Raw genomic sequence first — 26040 nt, forward strand, 5'->3', positions numbered from 1 at the left:
CTCTTCCTGCCTGTGTGCTGTCTGGCTCCAGGGCCTGTGTGGGGCTGAGGACTGTGCGTCCAGGCAGGACCCCTTGTCGCCTGTGGTTAAGCCCCAGAGGACGCCGGGAGTGTGACCCTTTTCCATTTTTTGAAGAAACCAGTGAAATCACTGAGTGGGGGATCAGTTTTGTTAATATGAGTTTCACTTTTTCCAAGGACAGTCCTTTATTTCCACAATGTTGTTCTACTTTACACATTAACCAAGACAAAACAAAAAAAGAGAAAGTATTAATTTGTAATTAAACCCAGCCAGATTGTTTTGGCCTTTCCCAGCGGAGAGGGGGGGGCGGAATGGTATTAAAATGAATTTTTAAGAAGTGAACTTCCCCTTCTTTTGATTTTACTCTAATCTTCCCGCTTCCACTGGGGTGTGGGCATCTTCAGTGTAGCCAGGGGATCCTAGGAGGGCCTGGGAGGGCACACTGCTGCCAGCGGCAGGTCTTCCTAGCATCTCCTTGTCGAGTGCAGCAAGGAAGAGGGGAAGGGAGGGGAGGGGAGGGGAGGGGAGGGGAGGGGAGGGGAGGGGAGGGAGGCTCCACTGGCCGCTCACCGTCTGCAGGTGGGGTCTGGGAATAGTGCTCGGGTGCTTTGTGGTACAGAGACATCCCTGGCAGAGCTGAGTGCACCTCGCACTGGGCAGCCCCCACCATGGCGCTCATTCAGAAGGGCTGCTCACCTGTTTTCCGGTGGTCTGGAAACAGACATTTTCTTCCAGCTGAGAAGATAAGTAATGAAAGCACTCTTGGGTGTCTTTCTTTAGAAAACAGCCCTCTTTAAACATAGCTAACTCGATGCCTACCTTGGTTGTTTTGTTGTTTCTTTCTGAGCATCTTTCCTGTCTCCATAACTTTAATTTCCCAAGCCATCTGTTTCCTAAGGCAAAACCACACAGAGGTTAAGCTTGGGTTTTAAAATAATTAGGTCTGCATTCAGATCCTTCCTGCAGACTGAGGGATGTAGGTAAAGATATAAAGGGGACTGGGAAAAGGTGACCAGGTCCGTCCAGCAGGTGGATGACCTGCCCCAGCTCGCGCATCACCCAGGCTCACTGGTGGGTGATGCCGACATATCGAGAGGCTGCCCCTCTTGCTTGAGTGCAGTCCCCGCTTCTGCCTTGGGAACAGCACATCTCTTGGTGCACCGGCGTCACTGTGGCACTTGTATGGAATGCAGGGTCTCGGGCCGCTGCCTGCTCAAACTCAGCCCCACCAGGGGCTGCTTGCAAGGCTCAGGTTGCAAAGCACAGCTGTAGACTCATTGCCTGGGCTGAGCACTGCGGGTGGCCGGCCCCACTGCCTTCCTGCAGCCCCTGCGGTTGAGTGTGAGTTTGGAGAGAGAGTGGCTGCCAGGCTTGTCAGTACTCACCCAGCTGAAATGAGATGACTCCTGCTTTATCCTGTGTTTAGAATGAAAATCTGGAGCCCTGGCCTGTCTTAGGACCGATGTTATACAGGTTCGATCTCTAGGTAGGACACCATTAACATGGGGGTGCCTAACAGAACACTTCAGAATCATTCATTCGTTTGAGCAAAGCTACTATCCCATGGTCTTGGTGGTGGTGCCTTGTTTGGGATCAATTTTGCTCATTTTCCTGGTCCCTGAGCAGTCCAGGATGCAGGAAGTACTGACTTGGTAACCTGGATTGAGGCTGTGGAAAGGCGGGGCAGGACTGCCACAGGTAGGGGGGAGGGTGGGAGAAGCTTCTGTTGAGCTCTGTGGGTGGGTTGGGGGAACCTGCCAGAAGCTGGGAAAACTGGTCGGCCTGGGAGCAGGTCTGGGACTTGGTGGGCACAGCGAATACAGAAACACCATTGTGCTGGGCAGCCGGCTGGAGTCAGCCAGAGGGGGTGTGTGTGAAGGGCTGGTCCGAGAGCTACAGTGCGGGTCGGAGAGCAGCTGACTGGCTGACTGGACGCACCCAGGGTGGCCTTGCAACAGGGCTCCAGGGCGAGGAGGTCTCGGCCTTGCTATCTCAGAGAGCCACTAGCCAAGCAGGCAGCTGGCTCTAGCGCCTCTGCTTTGCAAAGTTCATCTGCTGGATTCCTTCTCAGCCTAGACCTAGGTAAGGTAAACAGCTGACTGTTTTTACAGATGGGGAAACCAAAGCCCAGGGAGGGTTTGGCGACTGCCAATGAGTGGCACAGTGACTGAAGGCTGAAAAAAATGTGTGAGGTGGATTCTCTGAGGTCCATCTGTGGTCAGAGGCTGCTCTGGATGAATGGAGTACCTGGGCTCCCAGGTCCCCTGTCCTGAGTCCTTCCCCTCCTTCATGGCTAGTAGCCTTCAGAGATCTCCTTGGAAGGGTGGGCTTTGTGACACAGCCAGTAAAGCCTGTGCTTGGGACACTTAACTGCAGAGTGCTGGGTAATCCACTCTGGGTCCAGCTTCCACCTAATGTACCCCAAATGGCCCAGGAATTGGGTTCCTGGCATCCACATAGGATGCCAGATGCAATTCTAGGCTTCTGTCCCTGCCCTGCCCTGTTTGTTGCGAGCTTTTGGAGAGTGAACCAACAGATGAAAGAGCAACTGTCCATATACCTTTAAAGTAGATGAAAACAAACATTTAAAAAGGAATAAATCTCCTTGGAGACCCAGCTAGACTGGGGAGCAGCCCTGACCAGCAGTGAAAGCACCCAGGGTGGGTGATGGGGTTTGGCCTCACAACATTTGTGCTGCAGGTTCCCTCTGCCATTATCAGATTAGATCTAGATTAGGAGACTGCCCTTCTGCCCTCCTGCCCTCCCCTCAGTGTCCCAACTAGATAAAGAGAGAATGGGGCACTGGGCCTTGGCTTCCTGGAAGGGATGAGATGAGTGTGACTAGGTGCCACTTCCATGTGACAGTGGGCCCTGGAAGACAGAGGACTTTGAAGGTCCCCTTGTGTGATCCCTTCAGCCTGGCTCCCATGTCTGAAGAGTAAGGCATGCCGCTGGCAAGTGAACCAAAGGTCTGTGTAAGTGGCAGGAGCCATTGCCTTATCACAAACCCTGAGCCTGTCCATCCTGGCCGGATGAAGCTGTGGCCTTGGAATCATAGCACGAGGACACGGTAAGGCCCACCTTCAGGTCTCAGCTCTACAACTTGGCCATGTGACGTCAGGCCAGGCATACTCTGTGGCTCGTCTGCCAGCTTCATGCAACCACTCGGAACAGAAGTGTTCAGAATGTGCTGGGATGGACGCTGTGACACAAAAGCATGCTCACTTGTCACCTGCTTTAAGGAAACTTAAAAGTGAGTGCCTGAATGCAAGTTCCATGAAAGTGAGGTGAGGTTCCTGGGGTTTTTTGAAAGGGTGTCTTAGAAGATGGGCAGGAGTAAACAGAATGAAGAGACCCTTCCTGCCTACCTTCAGAGACACAGAAAGTCCCTCCAGCACCCCTCAGGCCTTCCAGTGCCGTGTCTTGGCCATGAGACTGTCAGCTCAAGTGTCCTTTCTCTTTCCCTTACCTGTGGCACCTGTGTAGGGGAGGGGCCGGACAGGAGGGAACCTCCCTGAGAGCCGGGGAGGAGGCTGGGATGTAGGGGGGAGCCTGGCAGTATGACCCACTTAACCTCAATTCTATAGGCTGGAACACAGCTCACTACAGGCCCTTGTAAAAGGCTGATCAGTACTCATGAAATAGCTGATCGACATCATGGTGTCTCCCACCTGCCCTTCATTGAGGACTGCAGAGTCTGCGCAGCCTGTTGGGTCAGGGCTAGGCATGGGGGCCAGCTGGTCACAGCTCCCCAGCTCCCCTCTGGGAAGGATGGAGTGGCAGGGTCTGCGCCTGCAAAGCCACCCGGCCAGCGCTTTTTCTCCCTCCTGACCAGACTTGGAGCCACAGGCAGCTGTTGGCAAGGACCGGACCCATCCTGGTGTGGGACTAGATAAACTGCTGAACTGGAGAGATGGCGTCTGGAAGGAGCAGGAGCTCTGCTCCGGGCGCAGCCCCAGCCTCCTGGTGTGTGTGTCCCTTCATTGATCTTGTAGGTCTGGCCTGCAGGGGCTGCTCCACTCCCCTAGGCACCCTGAAGCTGAGAGGCCGCTGAGCCCCAGAAGCAGCAAAGAGGAAACCTGTGTGAGAGCAACACTGAGTGCCGTGAGTAGTGACACTCCAAACCCCACACCTCCTGGGCATCTGAGATTCAGAGGGGGGCACCTTAGGAAAGTGTGGCCAAGGAACAGCAGAGCCAGATCCAGCTCACCTTGCAGCCCCGGCCTGCACTTGCCCCACACTGCCCCGTGCTGGACAGGGTTTGCTTATGCGTTTCTTAGCCAAGGGAGCATCAGGGGGGTTCGTTTCCCCCTTTGAGATACCGGTGAGTGAACACATGGAGTTGTTCAGACAACAAGGGCAGGTTGTCATGTTCTCTCAGGCAGCCCTTATGAAACGGGCCTGTGCAGGACTCGGGGGCAGTTGGTGGGTGGAGGTGGAGGGAGACGCACGAAGGGCGATACCTTGAGTGTCCAGATGGCAAAGGAAGATGGGAAGCATGGAGGGGACTACATTTCCCGAACAACAGCACTGACCAGGAACTGCCCCAGCCCTTTTCATTTGCATTTAACTTTCAGAAAGAGGGGAAGTTGTCAGCCCAGTTGCAAGTAAGAATTGTGAGGGACAGGCATTTGGTGCAGCAGTGAAGGCTGCCCTCAGGACACATGCATCCCATAGTCAGAGTCTAGGTTCGAGTCCTACCTCCGCTGTTAATTGCAGCTTCCTGTTCATGTACACTCGGGGAGGCAGCAGGTGGTGGCCCAAGCACTTGGGTCCCTGTCACCCACATAAGAGACGTAGACTTGAGTTCCAGCTCCTGGCTTCGACCTAGCCCCTGCTGTTTTAGATATTTAGGGAGTAAACCAGCAGATGGGAGATTGATATCTCTAGCTAGCTAGCTCTGCCTGCCAGGTAAGAATTGTTTTTGAAGTAGAATTGTGAGCTCAGGGAGAACTAAAGGCCACAGTGCTGGTTAGTGGAGGTGCCAGGATTCTAACCCAGGTCTCTGTCGCTCCAAGACTGTGCTCCTTCCACTAGATTTTGATGAGATGACAGCCAGCATGGCCACTGCGGGCTGACAGTTGGTGTCTGAAGAACTATTTCACAGCATTGCTATCACAGCAGCGAAAACCCTGTTGGGCACAGCCCCATGCCCAGCTCGGAGACCTCCTGGACTCCCCGGCACACAGCCTCATCCCTGGCACATGGTAGTTCTTCCTAAGTAGCTGAGCCACAGAGCTTTGAGCAGAATGGTGAGCAGCCCCGGGCACAGCGCACGGGCACAAGGACACTGGGCCTTCAGGGTAGTGCTGGGTTCCTGGAAAGCCCAGGCCTTCACAGTGCCCAGCTCCCAGGCCGACTGTGACTGCATTCTGTGGCTGGCTGAGTCTCCGCAGGATTGTCAGGCCCTGGGGGACTGGGCTGCTTTCTCCACGGGACAGTTGCCCAGACGAGGCCCTGCTTGTGCCCTTGCATTCTCAAGATGTAAGCCAGATGGTGGCTCAGGACGGGGCCCAGACAATCTAGAATATGCAGAGGAGCCTCTGTGCTTGCAGCTGCAGGAAGTCTCATCCGGTGCAGGGGCTACAGTAGGGTCTCTGAGGTCAGCTGGCTGCTGTAGGTCCCTGCTTGTCAGCCCTTCAACAGTCCTGTCTGCCTGCAACAATGTCTCTCTTCCCCATTCTTCCATCAGCTGGCACAGGGCTGGCAGTCGGGGCATGTTGAGTGTGCAAAGCTGATCCAAGACCCTTGCTCTCTAGTGGAGGTGTCTGTGAGTGGTTCCAACCCTGCCAACACCTATTTCATCTAGCTTGCAGACAAAGGGCTCTAGCCTGTTTCAGAAAAAAAATATCCTGTGTTTTAGCTGTTGCAATGGAGAGAGCAGCCTGGCTGGAACTGGTGAGTCCCCGGGTCCCTTGGTGATAACAGGCCTTGGAGAGGGAGGCCCGGAGGAACCTTGTGAAGCGCCTTCACATGGCTGTTCTGTGCTCAACACCAGGAATGGCAGTGAAGCTGCAGGCAGTTCCAGGCAAAGAGGAGCCTTTACTCTGCAACCCTACCTTGGTCATGACAGTGACAGCCTGGCAGCGACAGGAGGAAATGAGCCAGCAGAGATGGACAAAGATATGTCCCCAAGGGGGGAGCAGCAAGAAAGACATTGGAACTTGGTTCCCCAAAATGTGCCCATGGCAGACAGCACAAGAAACAATAAACTGTTAGAGTTTCAGTGTCTGATTTGATGCCTTGTGGTCCCCCCTCAAAGCCCAGAAACTGATTTTCAAGAACTGCTCAGGCAGTTGGTGACGGTGGAGCTCTTGGCCCCCAATCCGGCGCTCCACACTGCCACAACCTGTTGCGTAACACTGAATAACTGGCTTGTCTTCTCTTTCATGAAATTTCCATTTGGTCCTTCGCTGCTGCCCAGCAGGCCATCTAGTGGGAGTGTTGTTGGTCTTTTGGGACTTACCCAGGTTTCTGGATGAGGCCCCAGGTAGCCTAAGTGGCGCACCCCTTTTGCTCCAGGGACACTGACAGAGGGGTCACACAACCGCTAAAACAAGAAGTGCCAGGACAAGGGCCTTGCTTCCCTCGCCCACCCCGTGTCCTCGCCCCGGGTGGCCGAGCCCTCGGCTCCTCCCCTTCCCCACCAGATTGGGGGGAGGGGTCCTCCGAGCTGCACTAGTAGCAGATGCTTGGAGGCAAGAAACGCTGGCAGAAAGGAGCAGGATGGAGGGAGGAGGGAGAGCTGGAGGTTTGTGTGTGACCGCCTGGGTTAGCCGCACGCCCCCGCCCCCGGCTGCTGGGCCTTGGAGCCCCCGTCCAGCCACGCGGTGAAGTTTGCGGAAAGTTTTGCAGTTGCTTCTCTGCCTGTGCCAGACCGGGGAGTTGTGACGCAGCGTCTGAGGCTCCAGGTCGGGGACCAAGAGAAAAGCAAGGCTGGAGCGTAGGAAGCAGAGACTAGGGGCGTATACGGGGGTCTTCATCTCCCGCCATCCTCTTCTCTCCCTCTCGGCGCACGCTCTCCGGCCCCAGGCCCTTGCTGCCCGCGCCTCCACCCCTTCCCCTCCCACGCTGCCCGCTTCCCTTCCCCTCTGCCCCTCAAAACCCTCCTCCTGGGGTTCGGCGCTCCTCCCTCCGCCTTCCCTCCGCCCGGCCTGCCTCCTCCCTCCCCCTCCTCCTGGGGAGGCATCACTTGGTCCGCGAGCCCCTTGCGGGCAGTCATCACCGCAGCACCGGGGCTGCCACTGCGCACAGGACCCCGCTGCGCCTCCGCGTTTGCAGAGCGTGGAGATGGGGCCCAGCCGACCGGCCCCCGCGCCCTGGCCTGGTCACCTGCTGCGTTGCGTCTTGCTCCTCGGGGGCCTGCACCTCGGCCGCCAGGGCACTGCCGCCGTCCCCCCGGGTAAGGCACTGCCAACTTGGCTAACTTCGGGGCCGGCGGGACAGCGTGCACGCGGGCCTCTCCACTTTTCCCTCCTCCCCCTCGTCCCCAGAAGTGGTGTGCGTGTGTGTGTGACCGGGTTTTTAAAAATTGTCTTCACTTCTCCGCTAGCGGGGGAAGGGAAGGCGCGCGCCTAGGGTTGGGGGGGAGGCAGGAGGACCTGAGTGGAACCAGATGTGGCGGCCGGCGGGGGAGGGGAACCGGAGCATGAGGCCTCGCTGGCGGGGACCCCCTCCCAGCTCTCATCGCCCACCCGGCTCCCTCCTTGCCCTAGGCCAGCAACGGTGGGGCTCATCTGGGGAAGTCAGGGGGCTCCGCACGGGAGTCGGCGGATGGTGCCCGTGTTTTCCTCCAGGATGAACATGTTATTACTGTTTGCGTTTGTCTGTTCTGAGGTTCGCTTGCACTGCATCACAGGGTTGTTTATATTTCCTTTCCACGCTGGGTCTTCAAGGAGGGCTTGTGGCACGCGGCGGCTGCATCACTGGAACAGGGAGCTTTGTGGGCAATTTTGTGGAACCAGGACGCAGCGACACACACTGTGTCCTATGCGTGTATGCTTTTTGTGTGCGCAGCTTTGGCCCCACTGGCGCCCGTGGAGTGAACAGAGAATGAACGGCAAAAACTAGTGAAAGATGCAAAATTCCAGCTAGCCGGCCCAAGACTGTGTCCTTCTAGGGGTGACAGTGCAGGTTGGGACAGACAGACCCCCTCACCAAGAATCAGAAAGTTCCTGGAGATGGGGACTGCAAGGATAAAAGCTGGGGTCGCCCAGGAGGGCAGCAACTCGAGCGCCCCTGCTGGGCCCAGCGTGGTCCTGCTTTGGGTGGGACTTGGGGATGGAGTGCTTGGAAGGCTACAGGCAGGCGCCTTCAGCCTGCGGATGTGTGGGGTCGTTGGCATCTGCCTGATGGGAGAGGCGGAGCCCAGAGCTCCACATTCCCCCCCTTGGGCTGCCTCCATCCCCCCACCCCCCGGCAGTCCCCCTTCTGTGAAGGCCCTCAGGCAGGCAGGCTGGAAGGGCGGAGAGGCCCCTGCTGTAGGCCCAGAGCACTTTTGAGAGCCAGGTCCTGGAGTCCAGGCCAAAGTGCTGACTCTGCCTTTCCCCTTCCGCCCTTTGGAGGAGGGAGCTAGAAGAGCCTGGAGCGGCCTGGGCAGAGAGGACAGGACGCCCCACTTGGATCGCTGTGCTCCGCCCGCTGTGTGTTCTGGGGCTCTGCAGCCTGCCCCTGTGCAGCCCCAGGGGCTCCTTCCCAACGACACTGGACCCCTGTCCTCAGAGGGAGCTAGGGTCTGGGCTGAGGCTGCTGTGACACCGTGCTGTTCTCCACAGCAGCTCAGCGGGAGGAGGACGGAGGTGAATGTGGGGCTGAGTTCACCTGCTTGTGAATTCCTGGTAACCCCAGGAAGCGCAGGTCTGGGTGCCCAGGGAGAGGCTGCAGGGGAGCCCCGTGTCCACAGGAGAGGGCACTGCGGCAAGGTGGGCACCTCCCCCTTGCTGTGTACTGGCCGAGTCTGTCTCCCTGCGCCTCACGCTGCACTCCCCCAGAGCCAGTCTGGGGGTGCCCTGGCTGGCTGCTGCACTGCTGCTGTTTTTGCCACATTCACTGCCCAGTACAGAGCTGAGGGATTGGTGGGCCAGAGTGCGTGCCCTGAAGGGTGGGCTGTGTATCATGTCCCATCTAACTCAGACCATGCCCTGATGAGGTGGGTACTGTTGGACCCGTTTTGTAGGTGAGCTCGCGCAGGCGAGGGTGGTGCCTGGTCGTTTGTCACTCAGTTCCATCACCCATCGCAGAAGCGCTGGGGCTATGGAGGCTCACTGTTGGGGCACTGGCGGCTGGGAAGCCTGCGGCAGGAGGGTGGCCAGGGCAAGGGGGTGGACTAGGTGCTCCTGAGGATTATGTGGGAGTTGGCAGGGCTCTGTGGGGACATGTTGGGTGAGCGAGGTGACTGGCCAGGTCCCTGTGACTCACACACCAGCAGGGCTGCCCAGGAGTCTGAGCAGAGGAATGGAGTTACCCCCTGCCCCCTTTTTGGAGCTTAGATGTGTTTGTTTATTCCTGTACCAATCATTGCAACATTGGGGGCAGTCACCGCAATCCTATCACCCCGATGTGCTCAGAGTGAGCAGGTGGCAGATCTGCCCACTGAACTCCAACTTAAGTGCCTGATCCAAGGCCAGAATCCAGGGCACACAGCGCCCAGCCCTTCCAACCATTCCAGCCTGGCACCCAGGGAGACCCTTGGAAGCCACGAAGGAATTCCAGTTGACTGGGATCTCCCTTTCTCAGCTCCAACATCCTCTCCAACCAGTGGAAAACCTACCTGCGTGACCAAGGGCTCCAGCGCCAGAGAGCAAACCCCGGGGACCCTGTGGGGAGGAGGAGCTCAGGGGCAGGGGAGGGGCTAGTCTAAAATTGAACCACAACCTGGATACCAGCTGACCCCGGGACTTCCCCACACACCCTTCCAGCTTGTACTCCTCAGGCTCCTTATGATGCCAAACAAAGAGCCCCCAGGAACAGGACCCTCAGAGGCCCAGCCACGGAGGAAGTGATCCGGGAGCCATCTTGAGGGCGCTGAAACAAATCCTCCTGGGAAAGGCTGTGTCCTTAGCCTCGGAGGGACTTGGAAGCACCCCAGTACAGTGACTGTGCTGAGACCCAGACATCCCAAGGCCTGCAGGATGAGGAGGTCAGGCGAGGAGGCCATGGGAGGTCCCCTCGGACGTGGAGGGAAGCTGCGGCTGCGGCTGCGGCTGCTGCTGCTGCCTCAGCCTCTGCCACGCACAGGTCCTGCACTTCTGGCCCAGCTCCTGGCAGGCCAACAAGTTGTCTAGCTTCTTACTCGTTCATGCCTGTTCCTCAACCCTCAGCCTCCCTTGCAGCCACCCACAGGCCCTCTTGAGCTGCCAGGCCTGAGTGTAGGGCCTGCCAGGCAAGGCGAGGGTGCAGGGCCTGCCAGGCAAGGCGAGGGTGCAGGTCAGGGCAGGGATGGGGCTTTGCAGGTGGAGCCCCAGTGTATTGACCCCAAGGAAGCGTTAGCCTCGTGATGCCCACATAGTCTGACCATTGAGGCAGAGGAGATGGGAGCGCCGGGGTCTTCTCGGGAAGACTTAGAGCTCATCATTAAATTCTACATGCCCGACAGCCTCTGGAGGCACGAGGTGCTGACAGCAAAGGCACCGCTGTTGACACACTGCCGGGCGCCACGCCTGCCCCACCCCCTTCCTGTGCAGGCAGTGTCGTGCTGGGCATACAGGCCTCAGCAGAAGGGCCATGCTGGCGGGTCTGTTCAAGACCTCACCCTCTGTGAGTGGTGAAAGTGATTAACACCCACGAGAGGGGCAGGGCAGACCCCTTGGGCACCAAACCAAGGAAATACTGCAGGGTGAAAGAAATTCTGCCCTATGGGGGCCCCACAATGCCAAGCCTCAGGGACAGTCTCTCTCATTTCCCCCCAAGAAGACCCTGACGAGGAAGGGGGAGCGTGCGGTCCTCCGCCAGGTGTCCCTGGCTACTTTATTCTCATCGGTGGCCACTGGCTGGATACAGGGCTCTGTCCCATCACAGGGGGCCAAGCACGGGGGCGTGGCCTGAGCTGATCAGTGTCCTTGGGTGTCTGAGGTGTCCCCACTAAGGAAGCTTGGGAGGCAAGTACTGAGAGGCCAGAGGTGCCCAGGCCAGCCTCCCTGAGACAGGAGATGTGCTTGTTCCTTCCTTCTTTTGTTATTATTTCATTGCAAAGTCAAATTTACAAAGAGAAGGGGAGACAAAGATATTCCATCAGCTGATTCACTCCCAAGTGGCCACATGGTTGGAGCTGAGCCAATCTGAAGCTAAGAGTCAGGAGCTTCTTATGGATCTCCCACATGAATGCAAGGTCCCAAGGCTTTGGGTCATACTCTACTGCCTTCTCAGGCCACGAGCAGGGAGCTGGATGGGAAGTGGAGCAGCCAGGACATAAACCAGCACCCATATGGGATGCAGGTGCATACAAGGCGAGGATTTAGCCACTAGGCCATCGTGCCGGGCCCCTCCCTTCATTTCATCATTGCTTATTCTGTTACTGGGCTTGTGCAGTGCTGAGAGCAAAAGTGGAGGAGACAGGGCCTGTTCATCCCCAGAGTCCACCTCCTCCCACAACACCTACTCCAGTGGGGGAAGCGGGGGGATCACTGCGCCTTGCTGCCCGGAAGTCTGCCTTTCCATTAGGCCTTCAGGACGTGGGAAGGGACTGTTTTCCTGTGCCTGGGTCCCATAAATCTGGGTGGGGCCCTGGGTAGTGACGCAGCTCTTGGAATTCACCCTGGGTGCTGCAAATGCTATTACTGCTCAGAGCAGCCTGCTTGCCCCGGGAAGCAGCAGGCTGCTGGGTGGATCACCGGCCAGGCCCTCTGAAAGGCCCATTGCCTAAGCCCCGACACTGGGCTGGGCCCAAGCTTTCTACCTGCCTGGGCCAGGCTGGCCCAAGCCCCCAGCTCCACTATGTTGCTGAATGGCATTCCTGGACCCCTTGGGGTCGTGGTGAAGAAGCTGCAGAGGTGGGCTGGGCTGCCCAGCCTGCAGGCTCTGTGTTGCAGGGTGCTGGAGAGGGCCCCTGCCCTGCGGCCAAAGCAGAAGTGTGGGTGTGGCCCAGAATGTTCCCGCCTGCTCTCCGACCTCTAGAAAAGGGCCGGGATCCTAGGACCAGGGTAGACGTCACTCACAGGCCTTGTGGCCTATAAGGTTCCCCCTTGTAGGGGCGTGGGAGCATCCCACGCTGTGTGGTCTACATGCCTGGGACCCCATGGAACAAGCAGCGGCCAGCCCTCTCTATCTTCGTTGTTAACTGAGAAACCACGAACGTGAAGGGCTCCAAGACCCAAGCACACGCCTCAGTTCAAAGTCTGAACGGCAGCCACCCTGTTTGTGACAGAAGCAGGTGGAAACCCGTTCCCTTTGGGGATCATACTTTCTATAGGAGCAAATCTAAGTCCTAAAGAAAAACATCCTACTCTCCATTATCTGGCTGCCTCGAAGCCTCAGTTTGCCATCCCCTGCTCTCACCCCACATGATTTCTTAGCCTTCGCTGGGCGTGGAGCTGGGGCTTCCTGGGATGCTGGATTTGGCGGTGCGACTCCCAGAGCTTCCCAGATCCACCAGGGTGCCTGGGCGACTGCCTGCTCTTCCTGCATACAGATACCTGCTGTTGTGGGGGGTTCGGCTGCATGATTACCAAGTGCAGTGACCATGATTGAGCATCATTTTATAGTGTGACAGCCATCAGGAGCTTTGGCCATGCTGAAGTCAGATGTCAAAGACACCACACACATACATGGGCCCAGTGCTGTGGCCTAGCGGCTGAAGTCCTTGGCTTGAATGCACCATATGGGTGCCGGTTCTAATACCTGTAGCCCTGCTTCCCATCCAGCTCCCTGCCTGTGGCCTGGGGAAGCAGTCGAGGACGGCCCAAAGCCTTGGGATCCTGCACCTGCGTGGGAGACCTAGAAGAAGCTCCTGGCTTCGGATTGGCTCAGCTCCGGCCATTGCGGCCACTTGGGGAGTGAATCATCGGATGGAAGATCTTCCTCTCTGTCTCTCCTCTCTATATATCTTTGGCTTTGTAATAAAAATAAATTAATTAAAGATACCACACCCCCCCCAGGGCCACACCTGAGCAGCAGTCCTCCTCCCCGCCCCATGGCTCGTAGGGGTAACCTCCTTCCTGCCTTGCGTGTGCATTGCACGCCTGAAAATGCGCAAGTTACCCCATCGGGAACCTTATTCTAAAATCATCGTGGGATCCAGTTCTTCTTAGCCGTTTGTCCTCAGAACTGCCTCATTCCTCCTCACACTGCTCAGTGTGGCATTGTGAGACCATGCTGCGGGTCACAGCCAAAGTCCATCTCCAGGCTTCAGTGCCCTTGGCCAGCTCTCTCTCACCCCTGACCTTGGCGTTGCAGTTGCACAAGTCCAACGGAGCCGGTACTGAGTGCTCCAGGCTCATCTCGCCCTACTGGGAGAGCTCACTTCCCACTCAGCTGTCACAGTGCTAGCTCACACTTGCAGGCCTTGCCTGGCTCGGGCTGGAAGCTTACCTGGCAGGCACGTGTGACCTTGCCTGGCTGGGCTACCCTCAGCTGATAGGAGCCCCACCTGTGTTTGGTCCTTGCCATCTCCCCATGTGTGGGGCAGTTTGGGGGGCACTTCCGCCCTCTCTAGATTAAAAGTGTCTCCCAGGAGGGTCTGCACAGGTTCCCCGTGGGACCTCGGACACCATCATTCGGCTAATATTTACTGAAATGCAAAAAAAAGCAGAAGGCAGCTAAGAATGGAAGGGCCATAGAGGAATCAGCTTCCTGGGTGTTCGTGAAAAACGGGCAATGCGGAGCTAAACCGAAAAGGACCCACTGGACTGGGATACGCTGCACAAGTGGACTTAAAGTGTTCTAAGAACTTAGCGTGGGACACACCAGAAATAGCGCCCTGTGAGGAGGGCAGCCCCTGCCCCTCAGTGTTATAGGGATGACTGGATAACAGATAATGTTGGTTTATAGCTGCTCGCACACGAGTCAATTCGGGAGACAGATTGTCACATGGGAAGATCACCATAAAGGAAAGAAACAAGCTGTCATTGGCATCCTTGATCAAACTAGTGAAAATGGAAAACCTGATCCTGGCCCGCCTGCGAGGATACCAATTTTCAGAATTCAGTCATACGCCTGCACACAAAATATAAGGAACTGCATGTAGAAGATTCCGTATGCTTTGACCTTGTCATTCCACTCTGGGGAACTGTGAGGCGTTAAAGTCCTGAAGAGGAAAAAAGAAGCACCAGTGCTAGACATGGTGGAGAAGCAGTCTGGAAACAACACCAGATGGTTGTCAGAGCTTCAGGAGGCTGCTCTGTGGTGCACGCCAGTACCTAGAGATGCGTCAGCAAGGAAGTCGTAGTGACCACAGGACAAAGGGCTGGCGTGCACTCCTGACCGGCACACACTCCCTAACTGCTACCTTCATGCTGGTTTCTTTCCTGTGCATTAGCCATGTGCCAGGGCTGCGTGATGCTGTGGACCCCAGGAGAACAAGCTGGGCAGAGGCCTGCCTACGGAGCCAGCCCCCAGGCCACAGGGACGCCATTCTTCCATGCTGTCTGCTGTCCTATCACAAGGAAACACAAAGAGTCTGGAGTCTCAGTTGCAGGTGCACGGCTGCCGGCGCGGAGGATGGCGGGAGTGGCCCCGCTACATTGGCAGAACTCCTTGGTCTGCAGAGGAAGGAGTTCCTGGAGACACCCGCGCTGCCTCACCTCGTCTCGGATGGATCTGAGGACCTAAGCGCTTTGGTGGTTTAGGAGGAGCTTGGCAGAACCATTTACAACAACAGGAACAAAACAAGTAGGAGACATGCGGGTGGGGACCTTACAGAGACACCAGGAAAGCTGCAGCAGTAGAGTGGTGGACCTCAGAGACCTCAGAGAGCAGATGGGGCAAGAACTAATCCTCCAGCTGTGGTGCTGGCATCCCATAGGGGTACCAGTGCTAGTTCCATATGCTCCACTTCCCATCCAGCTCCCTGCTTACGCCAAGGAAAGCAGTGGAGGATACCCCAAAGCCTTGGGACCCTGGACTCACCTGGGAAACCAGCTCCTGGCTTTGGACTGGCCCAGCCCCAGCTGTTGTGACCATCTGAGAGTGAAGCAGTACAAGGAAGATTCTCTCTCTCTCTTTCTCTCTTTCTCTCTGTCTTTCCCTCTCTGTCTGCAACTTTGACTTTCAAGTAAAATAAATCAATCTTCAAAGAATGAAGATTGCTTGATTGGAAAGGCAGAGTTACAAAGAGAGGGAGAAGCAGTGATTTTCCACCCACTGGCTCACTGTCCAAATGGCTGTAAGAGCAGAACTAGGCCAGGCCGAAGCCAGGAGCCCAAGATTCCATCCGGGTCTCCCACGTGAGTGGCAGAGGACATTTTCTGCCTTCCCAGGTGCATTTGGCAGGGGGCTGAATCGGAGCGGAGCAGCTAGGACTCATGGGATGGTGGTGTCACCGGCACTGGCCTAGCCTCTTGTGCCACAATGCCATCCCACCATCGTTTTTTCTAACATGCAGTCCATGTTCGGATTTTTTCTCACCGTCCCAGTGGGATGTCTCTTGTGAGGTTCACACAAGTGCCATGTCTCTTCCATCTCCTTTCATCTGAAACAATCGCTTGACTTTTCCTAGCTTCACCTGTTGCAGTTTGGAGATCCCCCAGGCCAGCTGTTTGATTCGATGTCCCACAGCCTGAATGTGTCTAATGCTTCACTCATTCCTGGCCTCGTGGTGGGCAGTTTTGGCCTGAGGACTGCACAGGTGTATTGCCTTGTGTGGCAGGGCCCTCACTGCTGATGCTAACCTGGCCATCTTGTCCACTGGCATCTGCCGGGTCACTCCACTGCAGTCCTCGGCTCTACCAGCTGAGCTACCGAAGGGTGCGTGGGTCACTCCACTGCAAAAGGCCTTTCCCACTGGTGTCCAGTAGGTCAACTGAAGAATTTATTCCTTAAGAAGCAAAACCTGAAAGGTAGCCAGGAGCTAATCAGTAACAGGATACGCAAACTGTGGTATCTTCACACAGTTGAATATCGTACAGCGTGAGAAAAAAAAGGAGTTCAACCACCTGCAACAGAACCCACTTGTGAGGATGAAGCTCACAGACTGATACTGAGCCAGACACACGGGACCTGGTACCCATGACATCAAGGAACCGGCAAAAACACACCACATCATTGCAGTGGGAGAAGTGGCCACACAGGATCCCAATTCAAACACACCAAGGACAACAAACAGGGAAGAGAGATTTGGTGACTGTGGGAAGAAGCTCATATAGACCAATGACCAAAACACTGGAACGTTCAACAGTTTTAAGGCACTGCAAGTCAGAACAGGTAAGATAATAAAGGATTGACCAGAGTCACAAACTGAAGGAACACCATCGTCTAATAAGCCTGTGGCAAATGTGTAACATCTCTAACAGTAGAAGGAACAGTATACCATTTTACCGCTCGGAGTCATGCCAACAGACTGATGTCATGTCAAGTTCCAGTAATGGCTAGGGAACGACATCATGGAAGATCTGTCTCTCCCTAACTCCGATTTCAAGTAAAATGAATAAATCTTTAAAACAAAAGCATCTGTGAAAACCATTTTAATGGCTACACTATTCCGTGCAATGGCATACTGTTGCAGGAAATTATACTCAGCTTAAGTGTGTAAGGTGTATATGACACTTATGTGAGTTTCATGTTGTGGACTTGGCTCCCGTGAGGTATATGCCAATATTCCCAAATCTGAAACCCCTCCTGGCCCCAGGCATCTCAGAAGAGGGCTACTCAGCCTAGACTCGGGACGTTCAGGCCTAAGCAGCAGCCAGGGCTCGTGTTTGGGAGAGCATCATTCCCCCTTGTCCTCGGCTCCCTCTCTCACTTCCCTCTGTGAAACTTGATGGGGATGTTTTCACGTTCTTGTTCCATTTGGTGACATGTCATCCGTATGTCCCACCCAGTACCGCCGACTGCCCAGGACACTGCTGCCTGGATGTATCTTGCCTTGTCTGCTGCTGGACCTTTGGGTCTTTCCTTGTTTCACAGTTATCACCCTCAATGTATGTGTCTTGGTGTGCTGGACCCCTCTGCTCAGACCTGAAGACGGATGGCATCCTCTTGCCAGTCAAGGGGGGGGGGGCTGCTCCTTGGAACCAGGATGGGCTGGGTGTTGGCACCCACAGTGGGTTCTCCTGTCTTCGGCTCACCTCTGCCCCTTTTCACTGGGCTGTGGGATCCTGCATACATGGGCTGAAGTCACGCAGGGGCAACTTTGAAACAAAACACTCACACTCTCAGTCCTGGGCGATGCACATTCGGCTTGTGCGGGCAGAACCTGCCTGGGGACCGTTCAGAACATGAGCCACTCCCAGACCTAACGGTCTAGGACCCCTTGGTTCACATCCCTTCTGCCCATCAGCAGTCACCAGGATGCTAACTGCGCTGGGCCAAGGAGACCTGGCCTGCCCTCAGCCCCCACCTGAGCCACGGGGAGCCACGGGGAGCCACGGAGAGCCACGAGGAGCCACAGTACCTGGTGGCGGAAAGGCCTTCCTTCTTGCTTGTTCTTGAAAGATTATTCCAGGACAGCTGACTCGGATATATGTTAAACCTTCATTTCCCCCAAATTACTACATTGACTCCATACGTATTTCTGTTTGCGTATATGGGTATTTTTCTTTCTTATTATTTATAAGATTATTACACTCTGTCAATGTGGAGGAAAAAAAAAAAAACCCTGGAAATTCCAGAAAGCACACGCCTCCAAACTTTATTGGCTTGTGTTGTCTGTAGCCAGCCGGGAGGGAGCTTGGAATACGCCAGCCTTATGCTACTCGTCCCCACACCCTGCACTCCCCACACCCCCTCTGCAGCCGCAGGGTACCCCCCCTACACCCCCGGCCTGAGTGATCCTTCTTGTACCCAGACTGGCAAGGCATGGCTCAGAGGCCGTGGAGTCGCTGACGTGGTGCTGGCTACGAGGCGAGCCATGGCCGCCACTGGTGGACGTTCCCACCCACGCGCGCTCGCGGTCCCCGTCCCGAATTTGGCCCTGGGCGCTCCGGTCAGCGAGGTTGGCTGGTGCTGGTCTGAAAGCCACATCCTGCCACGACCGCGCCGACCCAGGGTTGTGAAAGTTGCCCCCAAGGGGAAGGAAACCGCTTTGGGCGCTGAGCGCGCAGACGGCGCCGGGGGCTGCGGCCACGCGGACCCGCTGTTGGCCGAGCGGGGGGGCCTTGGCAGGGGGCAGCGGTGAAGAGGGGCGCCCTGTGCGGGATGGACAGGCCAAGAGGCAGAGGGGAAAGGCCCCGGGCGGAGGGAGGGCGGACGGCCATGGGGGCGTCACCGCAGAGGGGCCAAGGGCGGCCTCGTGGCGGGGCGCGCGGCAGGGCTGCGGTGAAGAGGTGGGAGGGGGGGACTGGGCGCCCCTCACCCTGAGCGCGGGGTGACGGGGGCAGGGGCCGAGCTGTGCTCGCCTCTCGGATGCCCCGGCAAGGGAGCCGGCCCGGGGGACCCCCGCGGGGCTCGGATGGAGGGGGCGGTTCCCCCTCCACCGTGCCGGATGGAGCCTGGGAAAGGACGAGCTGGATTGCTGTGGTGCTTTGGTGTGGGAGGACAAAAGCCAGCAGGGGAGGAGATCAAACGCCATTAAAGCGCCAGGGGGAAGCCGCGGCGGGCGGGCAGGATCTGTGTTCCCAGAGAACCCCGGGGCCAGCCCCCATCCAGCCCACTCCACCTGGCTGGGCGTGGGAAGAGGCGGGCGCCGTCCGGAATCCACTGGGATTCCCACCCCCATCCTCACCCCAGTCCTGCACACCCCCTCTTCCTGCATTTCGTAGGTAAGAGTGACGGTCCCACCTCTCGCTCCATCCCCTGATAGAGTTTGCCTAACTTCTTGTCAGGTCACAGGACAACCGGTTTCTGCAGCGCCTAGGGTTAGGCCGAGAAGAGGGCGTGTGGAAACGCTTGGGAGTCCGGTGCAGCAGCCACGTGGCGTGGGGCTGTGTGTTTGTGCGCCTTGGGCTCACGCACGGAATGGGATGGAGGCTGCTGGGAGAACAGAGGGGAGCCCCTGGATGGCAAGGATGCTTCCCGCAGCGCCCCAGCCCAGACTGAGTGCGCACAGCAAGGGGGTGATGGAGGGCGGGGTCCCGCGTCCCCTCCAGCTAGCCCCCCTCCGCAGGGCGGCCTGGCAGCTTCTGCTGACTCAGGGACATTTCCAGGCCTGGCCTCAGGGCCAACTGCCTCATTGAAAACAGCTGCTGCTCCTGGCGGGCGGCCCCGTGGGCGGCCCCTGGCTCTCGCCGGGATGACCCCTCGCCCTTGCCTGGGAGGGGGCCCTCAGCGGCTGGAGGCCACCGGGCCATGGGCGCCAGGTCCTGTGTTTTCAGCTGGCTCCCAGTCCCCCCCGCTCCGCAGGAACTACACCAGGTCCATGCTGTCTGCCTTCCTCCTGCCCCTACCCCCACGCCCGCCCAGCCCTGCAGTTCCCCCGCGTTGGTGCACCCTCCTGTCCTGGCCTCTGTTGGGGGAATGGTCGGCCATGCCTCTCACTTAGCAAATAGCTGCTGCTAGTCACTGCGTGCCAGGCCCCGGGCTGGAGCTAACTTTTCCTCTGCCCTTCCTCCAGCAGGGATGTCTTTGCTTGTCATGGAGGCAGCCATCCTGCCTGAGGTCAGACCTCTGGCTGCTGCTGCGGCTGGGCCGGGTCAGGGGAAGCTGCGCAGACAGCTGAGGCTCAGTCTAGAGAGAAAGCTGCCATGAGGCCTCTGCGTGACCCCAGGGGCAGGCAGGAAGTGCAAGAAGCCCTGGGGGAGGAAGAGCTGGGCAGCCGGGCAGGTCCAGTTGCTGGAAAGTTCCGTTACCTCGGTACACCGGTGTGGGCTTCTCAGGGAGTGCCCTGGGTGTCCAAGGGCCAAGATGTTAGGGCCACACACACAAAGTCCTGCTGCTTTCGGCGACGTTGGAGTCCCCACGTGCCAGCCGTGAGGATGCGGTCCGCCTGACTGCTGACTTCCGTCCGCCCCTGGTTCCTGGGGAACGGCACACAGGCAGAGGCCATGTCTGCCTCACCATTCTTAATTCCCCTGTGGTCCTTAGGATGAGGCTGCGGATCTGTCATCAGCTTAGGGAGATAGCCTGAAGGATGATGATGGGGCACAGCCTCCCCACACCTGCTCTGAGGTGATGCAGGGGTGGGGCAGGGCAGGTCTGGCAGGCCAGGGCATCCCCTCTCCAACCCACTCCAGCTTAGGAACCTCCTGAGCAGCAGGAAGGATGGGCTGTGGATGGGGACTGTGACAAAGGCTCTGGTCCTAGATCCCAGGCTGTGTACTGAGCTTGGTTCTTTTGGTTCCCACGGACAGGAACCAAGGACAGCAAGCCACGTGGCAGCCCTGGGCCCGCCCCCACTCCTGGCTCTCGGCCTGTCTAGTCACTGTCTTCCCAGTAGAGAAATGCAGCCAATGGCCAATGTGGAATTAGCCAGAGGCGTTCTCTGAGCTACCTGTTTGAGTACTTGCATGCCCAATAGATGGGAATAGACAAGAAGCAGAAAGAGCTCGGGGTGCCCTGGCAGACCAGGGACTGTGAGCTCCAGGACACCGTTCTGGAACGTTCGGTGTGGAGTAGAGCACTGTGCCAGGCCCTTTGCCATGAGGTCTGGGTCACAGCTGTGTTGCCCACACTGTTCTCAGCGCCCAGTCTCATTTTCAACATGATTTAAAAAAAAATTCCATCAGTTGTTTCGGTGTTGGTGTGGACAGAAGCGGAGATGGAGAACTCCAGTGGGGACGTTTGGCCCAGCAAGTAAGCAGCGCTTCAGACCTCCGGGATCCCGTATCACACAGCGCCCAGCTCTGCGTCCCAGCTCTGCTTCCCGCTCCAGCCTCCTGCTAGTGGGGCCCCTGGGAGGCAGCAGCTGATGCTTCAGGTAACTGGGTCCTTGCCACCCTCATGGGAGACCCCAGCTGAGTCCCCAGCTCCTGGCTTTGGCCCAGCACAGCCTTGGCTTCTGAAGGCATTGAGGGGGAGTTCTCTGTTCTTTGTGGAAAGAACCCATCTGCTAATCCACTCCCCAAATGCCCAGGCCTGGCCAGGGGCTAAAAGCAGGGACTGGGCACTCAATCTGGGCCACCCACATGGGTGTCAGGTATCCACCACGAGATGGACCATCACTGCTTCGCAGAGGGCAGACACCAAATTCAGGGGCAGAGCTGGGACTCAAATCCAGGCGCTGGATACAGGATGCACCTGCCTGAACCGCGCGGACGAACACCCCGCGCCTAGTAGGGATTGGTTGAATGAATGAGCCACTCCTAGCCAGGTCTCAGTGCACAGCTGTCTGCCCGGTGTCATATGTTCATTCATTCACTCAGCTCCTGTGTATTGAGCCAGCCCTTGAATGTATGACCCCGCGAGGCACTGGATGGTTGTTGCCCTTGTACTGGGGGAGGATGATGCTAAGGTGCCATAGGGGATCCTGCACCCCCTCAGGCAGGTGCTTGCACTCCCTGTACCTACACACCCACTATGCTCCGAGTGCAGCTCCTGGGGGAGGCCTGTCTAGGCTGCTGTAACAGATCCTGCAGATGGCACTTGTAAATAACACAGGCTATTTCTCATGGTTTGGGAGACTAGGATGATCAGGATGGAGGTGCCAGTGGACTCCATGCCTGGTGAGGGCTCCTGCCCATCGTCTCTCCCCCTGGTGACTCCCTGTCCTCGCTCTAGCCCCACTCCCACCCTTAGATGAATGTTGGAGGAGAGAAAACACCAAGTGCATTGCAGCAAGGAAGAAGCAGTTGAAGGGCAAGGCAGGGGTAGGGGATGCCATCGTGGTGGTCCTAGTGGGCCTGTTGTCCTGCCCAAGTACTGCCAGCAAAGGAAAGGACAGGGTCATAGCAGCCCTCCCACCAAGATGTTCTGAACACTCAGTGTCAAGGCTGCAGACCCTGCATGGTAAGAAAGTTGAGCCAGCAAATGAGACAGGGTGCAGAAAGGCTGGTTGGTGGTGCCCATGTCTAGGTTCGAGATTCATTTATTCACGCGGTATTTCTTCAGCAGCACCGTGTGCTAGGCAGAGTTGTAGGTCCTGGGGTTACCAGGGGTGCAGATCCAGGAGGTGTTGGAAGCTTGTGAACAAGAGGGGAGACAGAGACAAGAAGAAGCCGTGAGTGCCTGGGTTCTGCTCCGCACAGGGCAGATGACTTGTGTGGATCCAACGCTGGCCCAGGTTGCCTGCAGAGTATGGGTGAAACACGAGCTCTGGTCATCCAAGAACAATTCAAGCCAACAGGGCTCACGTTGCTGCCTTGGCGGTAGTTCTCCCAAGATTTCCGTGCTGGGAGCTTAGCGTTCCCTGTGATGTGACAGTGACGCCTTGAAGAGGTGGGACCGAGTGGGCAGGGCGGTCCTTGGATCACTGGCCTCATGCCTGACCCTGGGCTTGCTCGCCTCTCCGCGCTCCCACCACTGCTGTCTGCCCCGAGGTGACGCCACTGAAGGGAGCCTGTGCCGTGTTGTTTGGACTTGGAGCTTTCCAAACTGTGAGCTCAGGAAGACTGTTTCATTTGTAACATTAGCCTGTCCTTATAGTTAGAAAATCCTTGAAAGCAAAAGGAAAACTAAGCGAGGGGCACATTGAACCAGTGTTTCTGCCCCAGCACAGTCCAGGAGCTGGGGCAGAAAAGTGGCAGCTTTATGGGTCTAAGGAAGCAGAGCTCCAAGTTCAGGGTCATCCAAAAGAAGCAAAATCCAGAGGGAACACCCTAGAAGGGAAGGAGCCATTGCTCCTTTCCCACAGAATCCTCAGCCACTCCTGTGCATGTGTGGGTGAGGCTGCGGACAGCCCAGCAGGAAGCAGCGGCTGGCTATTGAGGAAGCAGATCTTGGGACTCCCACCCCACCCAAGGAGGCCTGGTCATCACCCATGGTTTTCTTTGGAAATGCCAGAAGGCCCTCACCTTATGATTAAATCCAGAACCCAGTGCCATACCCCCAAACTAAAGGCTTGAGCAAGCCACACCCTAGCATGGCTTCAAGCCAAGCTTGAACCACCAGTAACTGGAGCTCCCTGCCAGGAAGCTCAACATTCTTTATAGAAAGATAAAACATTCAGCTTCCTTTGGACGCCTCATTCGCAGTGTCCAGCTTGCAATGAGAAGGTCCAGACTTCTTAGGACATTATGGACAATGTCCATTATTTAATAAAAATTGCTAGACACTTGCAGATTTCCTGTAGGCATCCGGAAACAAATCTCTTTTCTTGATAAAATTAACCTGCCTCGGGTGTTTCAGTATAGTAAAAATAATAATAATAATAATAATAAGCAAGCTTATTATATAGAGAAAAAACTCACGTTTCCATATTTTCTGTGGACAGCAGATAAAAGCAGTCCTATTCAAGAGAAAAAAATACTCCATAGACACAGACTTATAAATAACCCAGATATCTTTTTAGAATTGGTTAACAAATGCTATGAAGAGAGTTACAAGCATGCAATAGGATAAGGAGGAACTTCTCCAGGGAGGCTATTCGAAGACGTGAATTTAATATGAAGTCACAGGAAATAATGAGGAAGTTCTGAGGCAGGAGGGGAAGAGCGGGCAGGACAGAGTGGCTGGGGCAAGGAGGGATGAGATGAGCCTGCAGACCACACCAGCCCCTGCCCAACCACGGAGCTCACAGAGAGCAGGCTGCATTCGACGTGAAGGGTGGTGAGTCACTTTTGAAGGAATCTGAGCAGGATGGAGTTGTAGCTGACTTGGTTGTTTATTTTCTTGACTTGGAATGAAGCTGCTGTGCCAAGTGTTTCAGAACCCGTTGCTTTTCATGCGCCTGGCTCTCTGAGCACATCTTTCTCTCACTTTCTACTGCCTTTCTTACTATTCATGTACATGCTGCAAACTCTGTTTACGTTAGCAAAGTAGTTGTTTGCGTCTGGTAAGCAGCAGGTATGGGACATGTTCAAAGCGTTCATGAAGGGGGCCAACACGTTGGTAAGCCTCCGCCCTGTTGTGCCAGCATCCCATATGGGCACCTGTTCATGTCCCGGCTGTTCCACTTTTCATCCAGTTCTCTGCCTGTGGCCAGGGAAAGCAGTCGAGGACGGCCCAAGACCTTGGGACCCTGCACCCACATGGGAGACCTGGAGGAACCTCCTGGCTCCTGGCTTTGGATAGGCTCAGCTTTGGTCATTGGGGTCACCTGGGGAGTGAACCAGATGGAAGATCTTTTTGTCTCTCCTCTCTGTATATCTGACTTTCCAATAAAAATAAGTAAATCTTGGGAAAAAAAAAAAACTAAAGCATAAAGCAGTTATGGGGGGAGGAATGAGTGGCTGCCAATAGCGGCAGGGATGATGTTTTGGGGAAATGTTCTACAAAAAAGAAAGAGAGGAACCAGTAGGTGAGAGATAAGGCTGAAAGAGACAGCATCGTCTCCAGGCTGGAGAACAGTGGCTGGAAACTGTGCTACCTGCCAGACACTGAGAGTGAGACAGGCCTGGTGCGTGATGCACGCACCCTCGCTGGTCCTTGCAAAATTTTCAGGCAAGTACGGAGGATCCCCTAATCCTTGGGGTAGATACCTTCCATGACCCCCAGAAGATCCCTGAAACTGTGAATAGAACCAAACCCCATATATACTTTTTTCCCCCCTAAACATATGTGTGTTACATGTATCTGTGCATACATATATACATACAAAGGTATTTCAGAAAGTTCATGAGAAATGACAGTAACAGATATACTGGGGGGTGGGCATTGTCGCAGATTCCGTGGCACTGCTGCCCCTACTGGAGTGCCTAGGATGCGGTCCTGGCTGCCCTCCCCATTTGGCTTCCTGCTAAGGAGCTTGGGAGTCGGCGTATAATGGCCCAAGGGCTTGGCTTCCTGCCTCTCGGGTGGGGGACCTGACTGGGCCTTCTGGCTGCTGGCTGGCTTCAGCCTGATCCAGCCCTGGATTTTGCTGGTATTTGGATTGACAACCAGTTCATGGAAGATCTCTCTGTCTCTGCTTCTTTCTCTATCATTTTACCTTTCAAAGAAAAAGTTTATTTTGCTAAAAAAAAAAGTTTAACCTGTGTTTTTTTGTTTATTTTTGGTTTTTAAAATAGATTCTGTGTGATTTGTAGATACATTTTTTTAAAAAAATTTTTTTGTTGGAAAGGCAGATATACAGAGAGAAGGAGATACAGAAAGACCCATCCATTGGTTCACGCCCCAAGTGGCTACAATAGCTGGAGCTGAGCCAGCCCGAAGCCAGGAGCCGCGAATTTCTTGTTGGTGTCCCACGCAGGTGTAGGGTCCTAAGGCTTTGGGCCATCCTCAACTGCTTTCCCAGGCCACAAGCAGGGAGCTGGATGGAAAATGGAGCAGCCGGGACACAAATCCGTGTCCATATGGGATCCCGGCAAGTGCAAAGCAAGGAATTTGGCCATTAGGCTACCACACCAGGGTCCTCATGAACTTTCTAAAAGTTTGTTTTTATTTTCACTTGGGAGAGAGACAATGTTTCTGTCTACTGGTTCACTCACCAAATTCCCATAGCAGCCGGGCTTGCGCCTAACTAACACCAGGATCCCAGTGTGGATTTGTCTCCCATATGGGTGGCAGAAGCTCACCTACTGGGGTCAGCCCCTGCTGCCTCCCAGGGTGCATGTGAGCAGGGAGCCAGGACCCGGGGCAGAGCTGGGACTTGAACCCAAGCCCTGTGCTATGCCATGCATCTGTCAGGCCGTGTCTCCATCATCACCTGTGGGGTTTGCAAAGCCTTCTCGTTGACTGACAAAGCTCAGTTTATAAGTTACGTGCAGAGATGAGCGACAGGTGTGACGAGAGAGGCATTTTAACATCCGGAACTGTCACAGGGCTTACTTAAAACGCATGACTGGGGCCCGGCGCGGTGGCGCAAGTGGTTAAGTCCTCGCCTTGCACGCCCGGGATCCCATATGGGCGCCGGTTCTAATCCCGGCAGCCCCGCTTCCCTTCCAGCTCCCTGCCTGTGGC

The 26040-nt window shown here is 56.1% G+C and overlaps 1 protein-coding gene across 1 annotated transcript in view; it reads left to right on the forward strand.

Moving 5' to 3' along the window:
• Window positions 1–7290: 7290 nt before the first annotated feature.
• Window positions 7291–26040, forward strand: part of MRC2 (mannose receptor C type 2) — a 38460-nt gene continuing 19710 nt past the window's right edge. Inside the window, exons 1-3 of the mRNA XM_040989345.1 lie at window positions 7291–7423; window positions 17904–18103; window positions 20564–20650. Coding sequence (XP_040845279.1) covers window positions 7312–7423; window positions 17904–18103; window positions 20564–20650 — 399 coding nt within the window. The 5' untranslated portion in view covers window positions 7291–7311. The remainder of the gene's footprint in view (window positions 7424–17903; window positions 18104–20563; window positions 20651–26040) is intronic.

This window comes from Ochotona curzoniae, unplaced genomic scaffold, assembly GCF_017591425.1.
Source record: "Ochotona curzoniae isolate NIBS_2020 unplaced genomic scaffold, NIBS_Ocur_1.0 contig_523, whole genome shotgun sequence".
In the NCBI taxonomy this organism is placed as follows: domain Eukaryota; kingdom Metazoa; phylum Chordata; class Mammalia; order Lagomorpha; family Ochotonidae; genus Ochotona; species Ochotona curzoniae.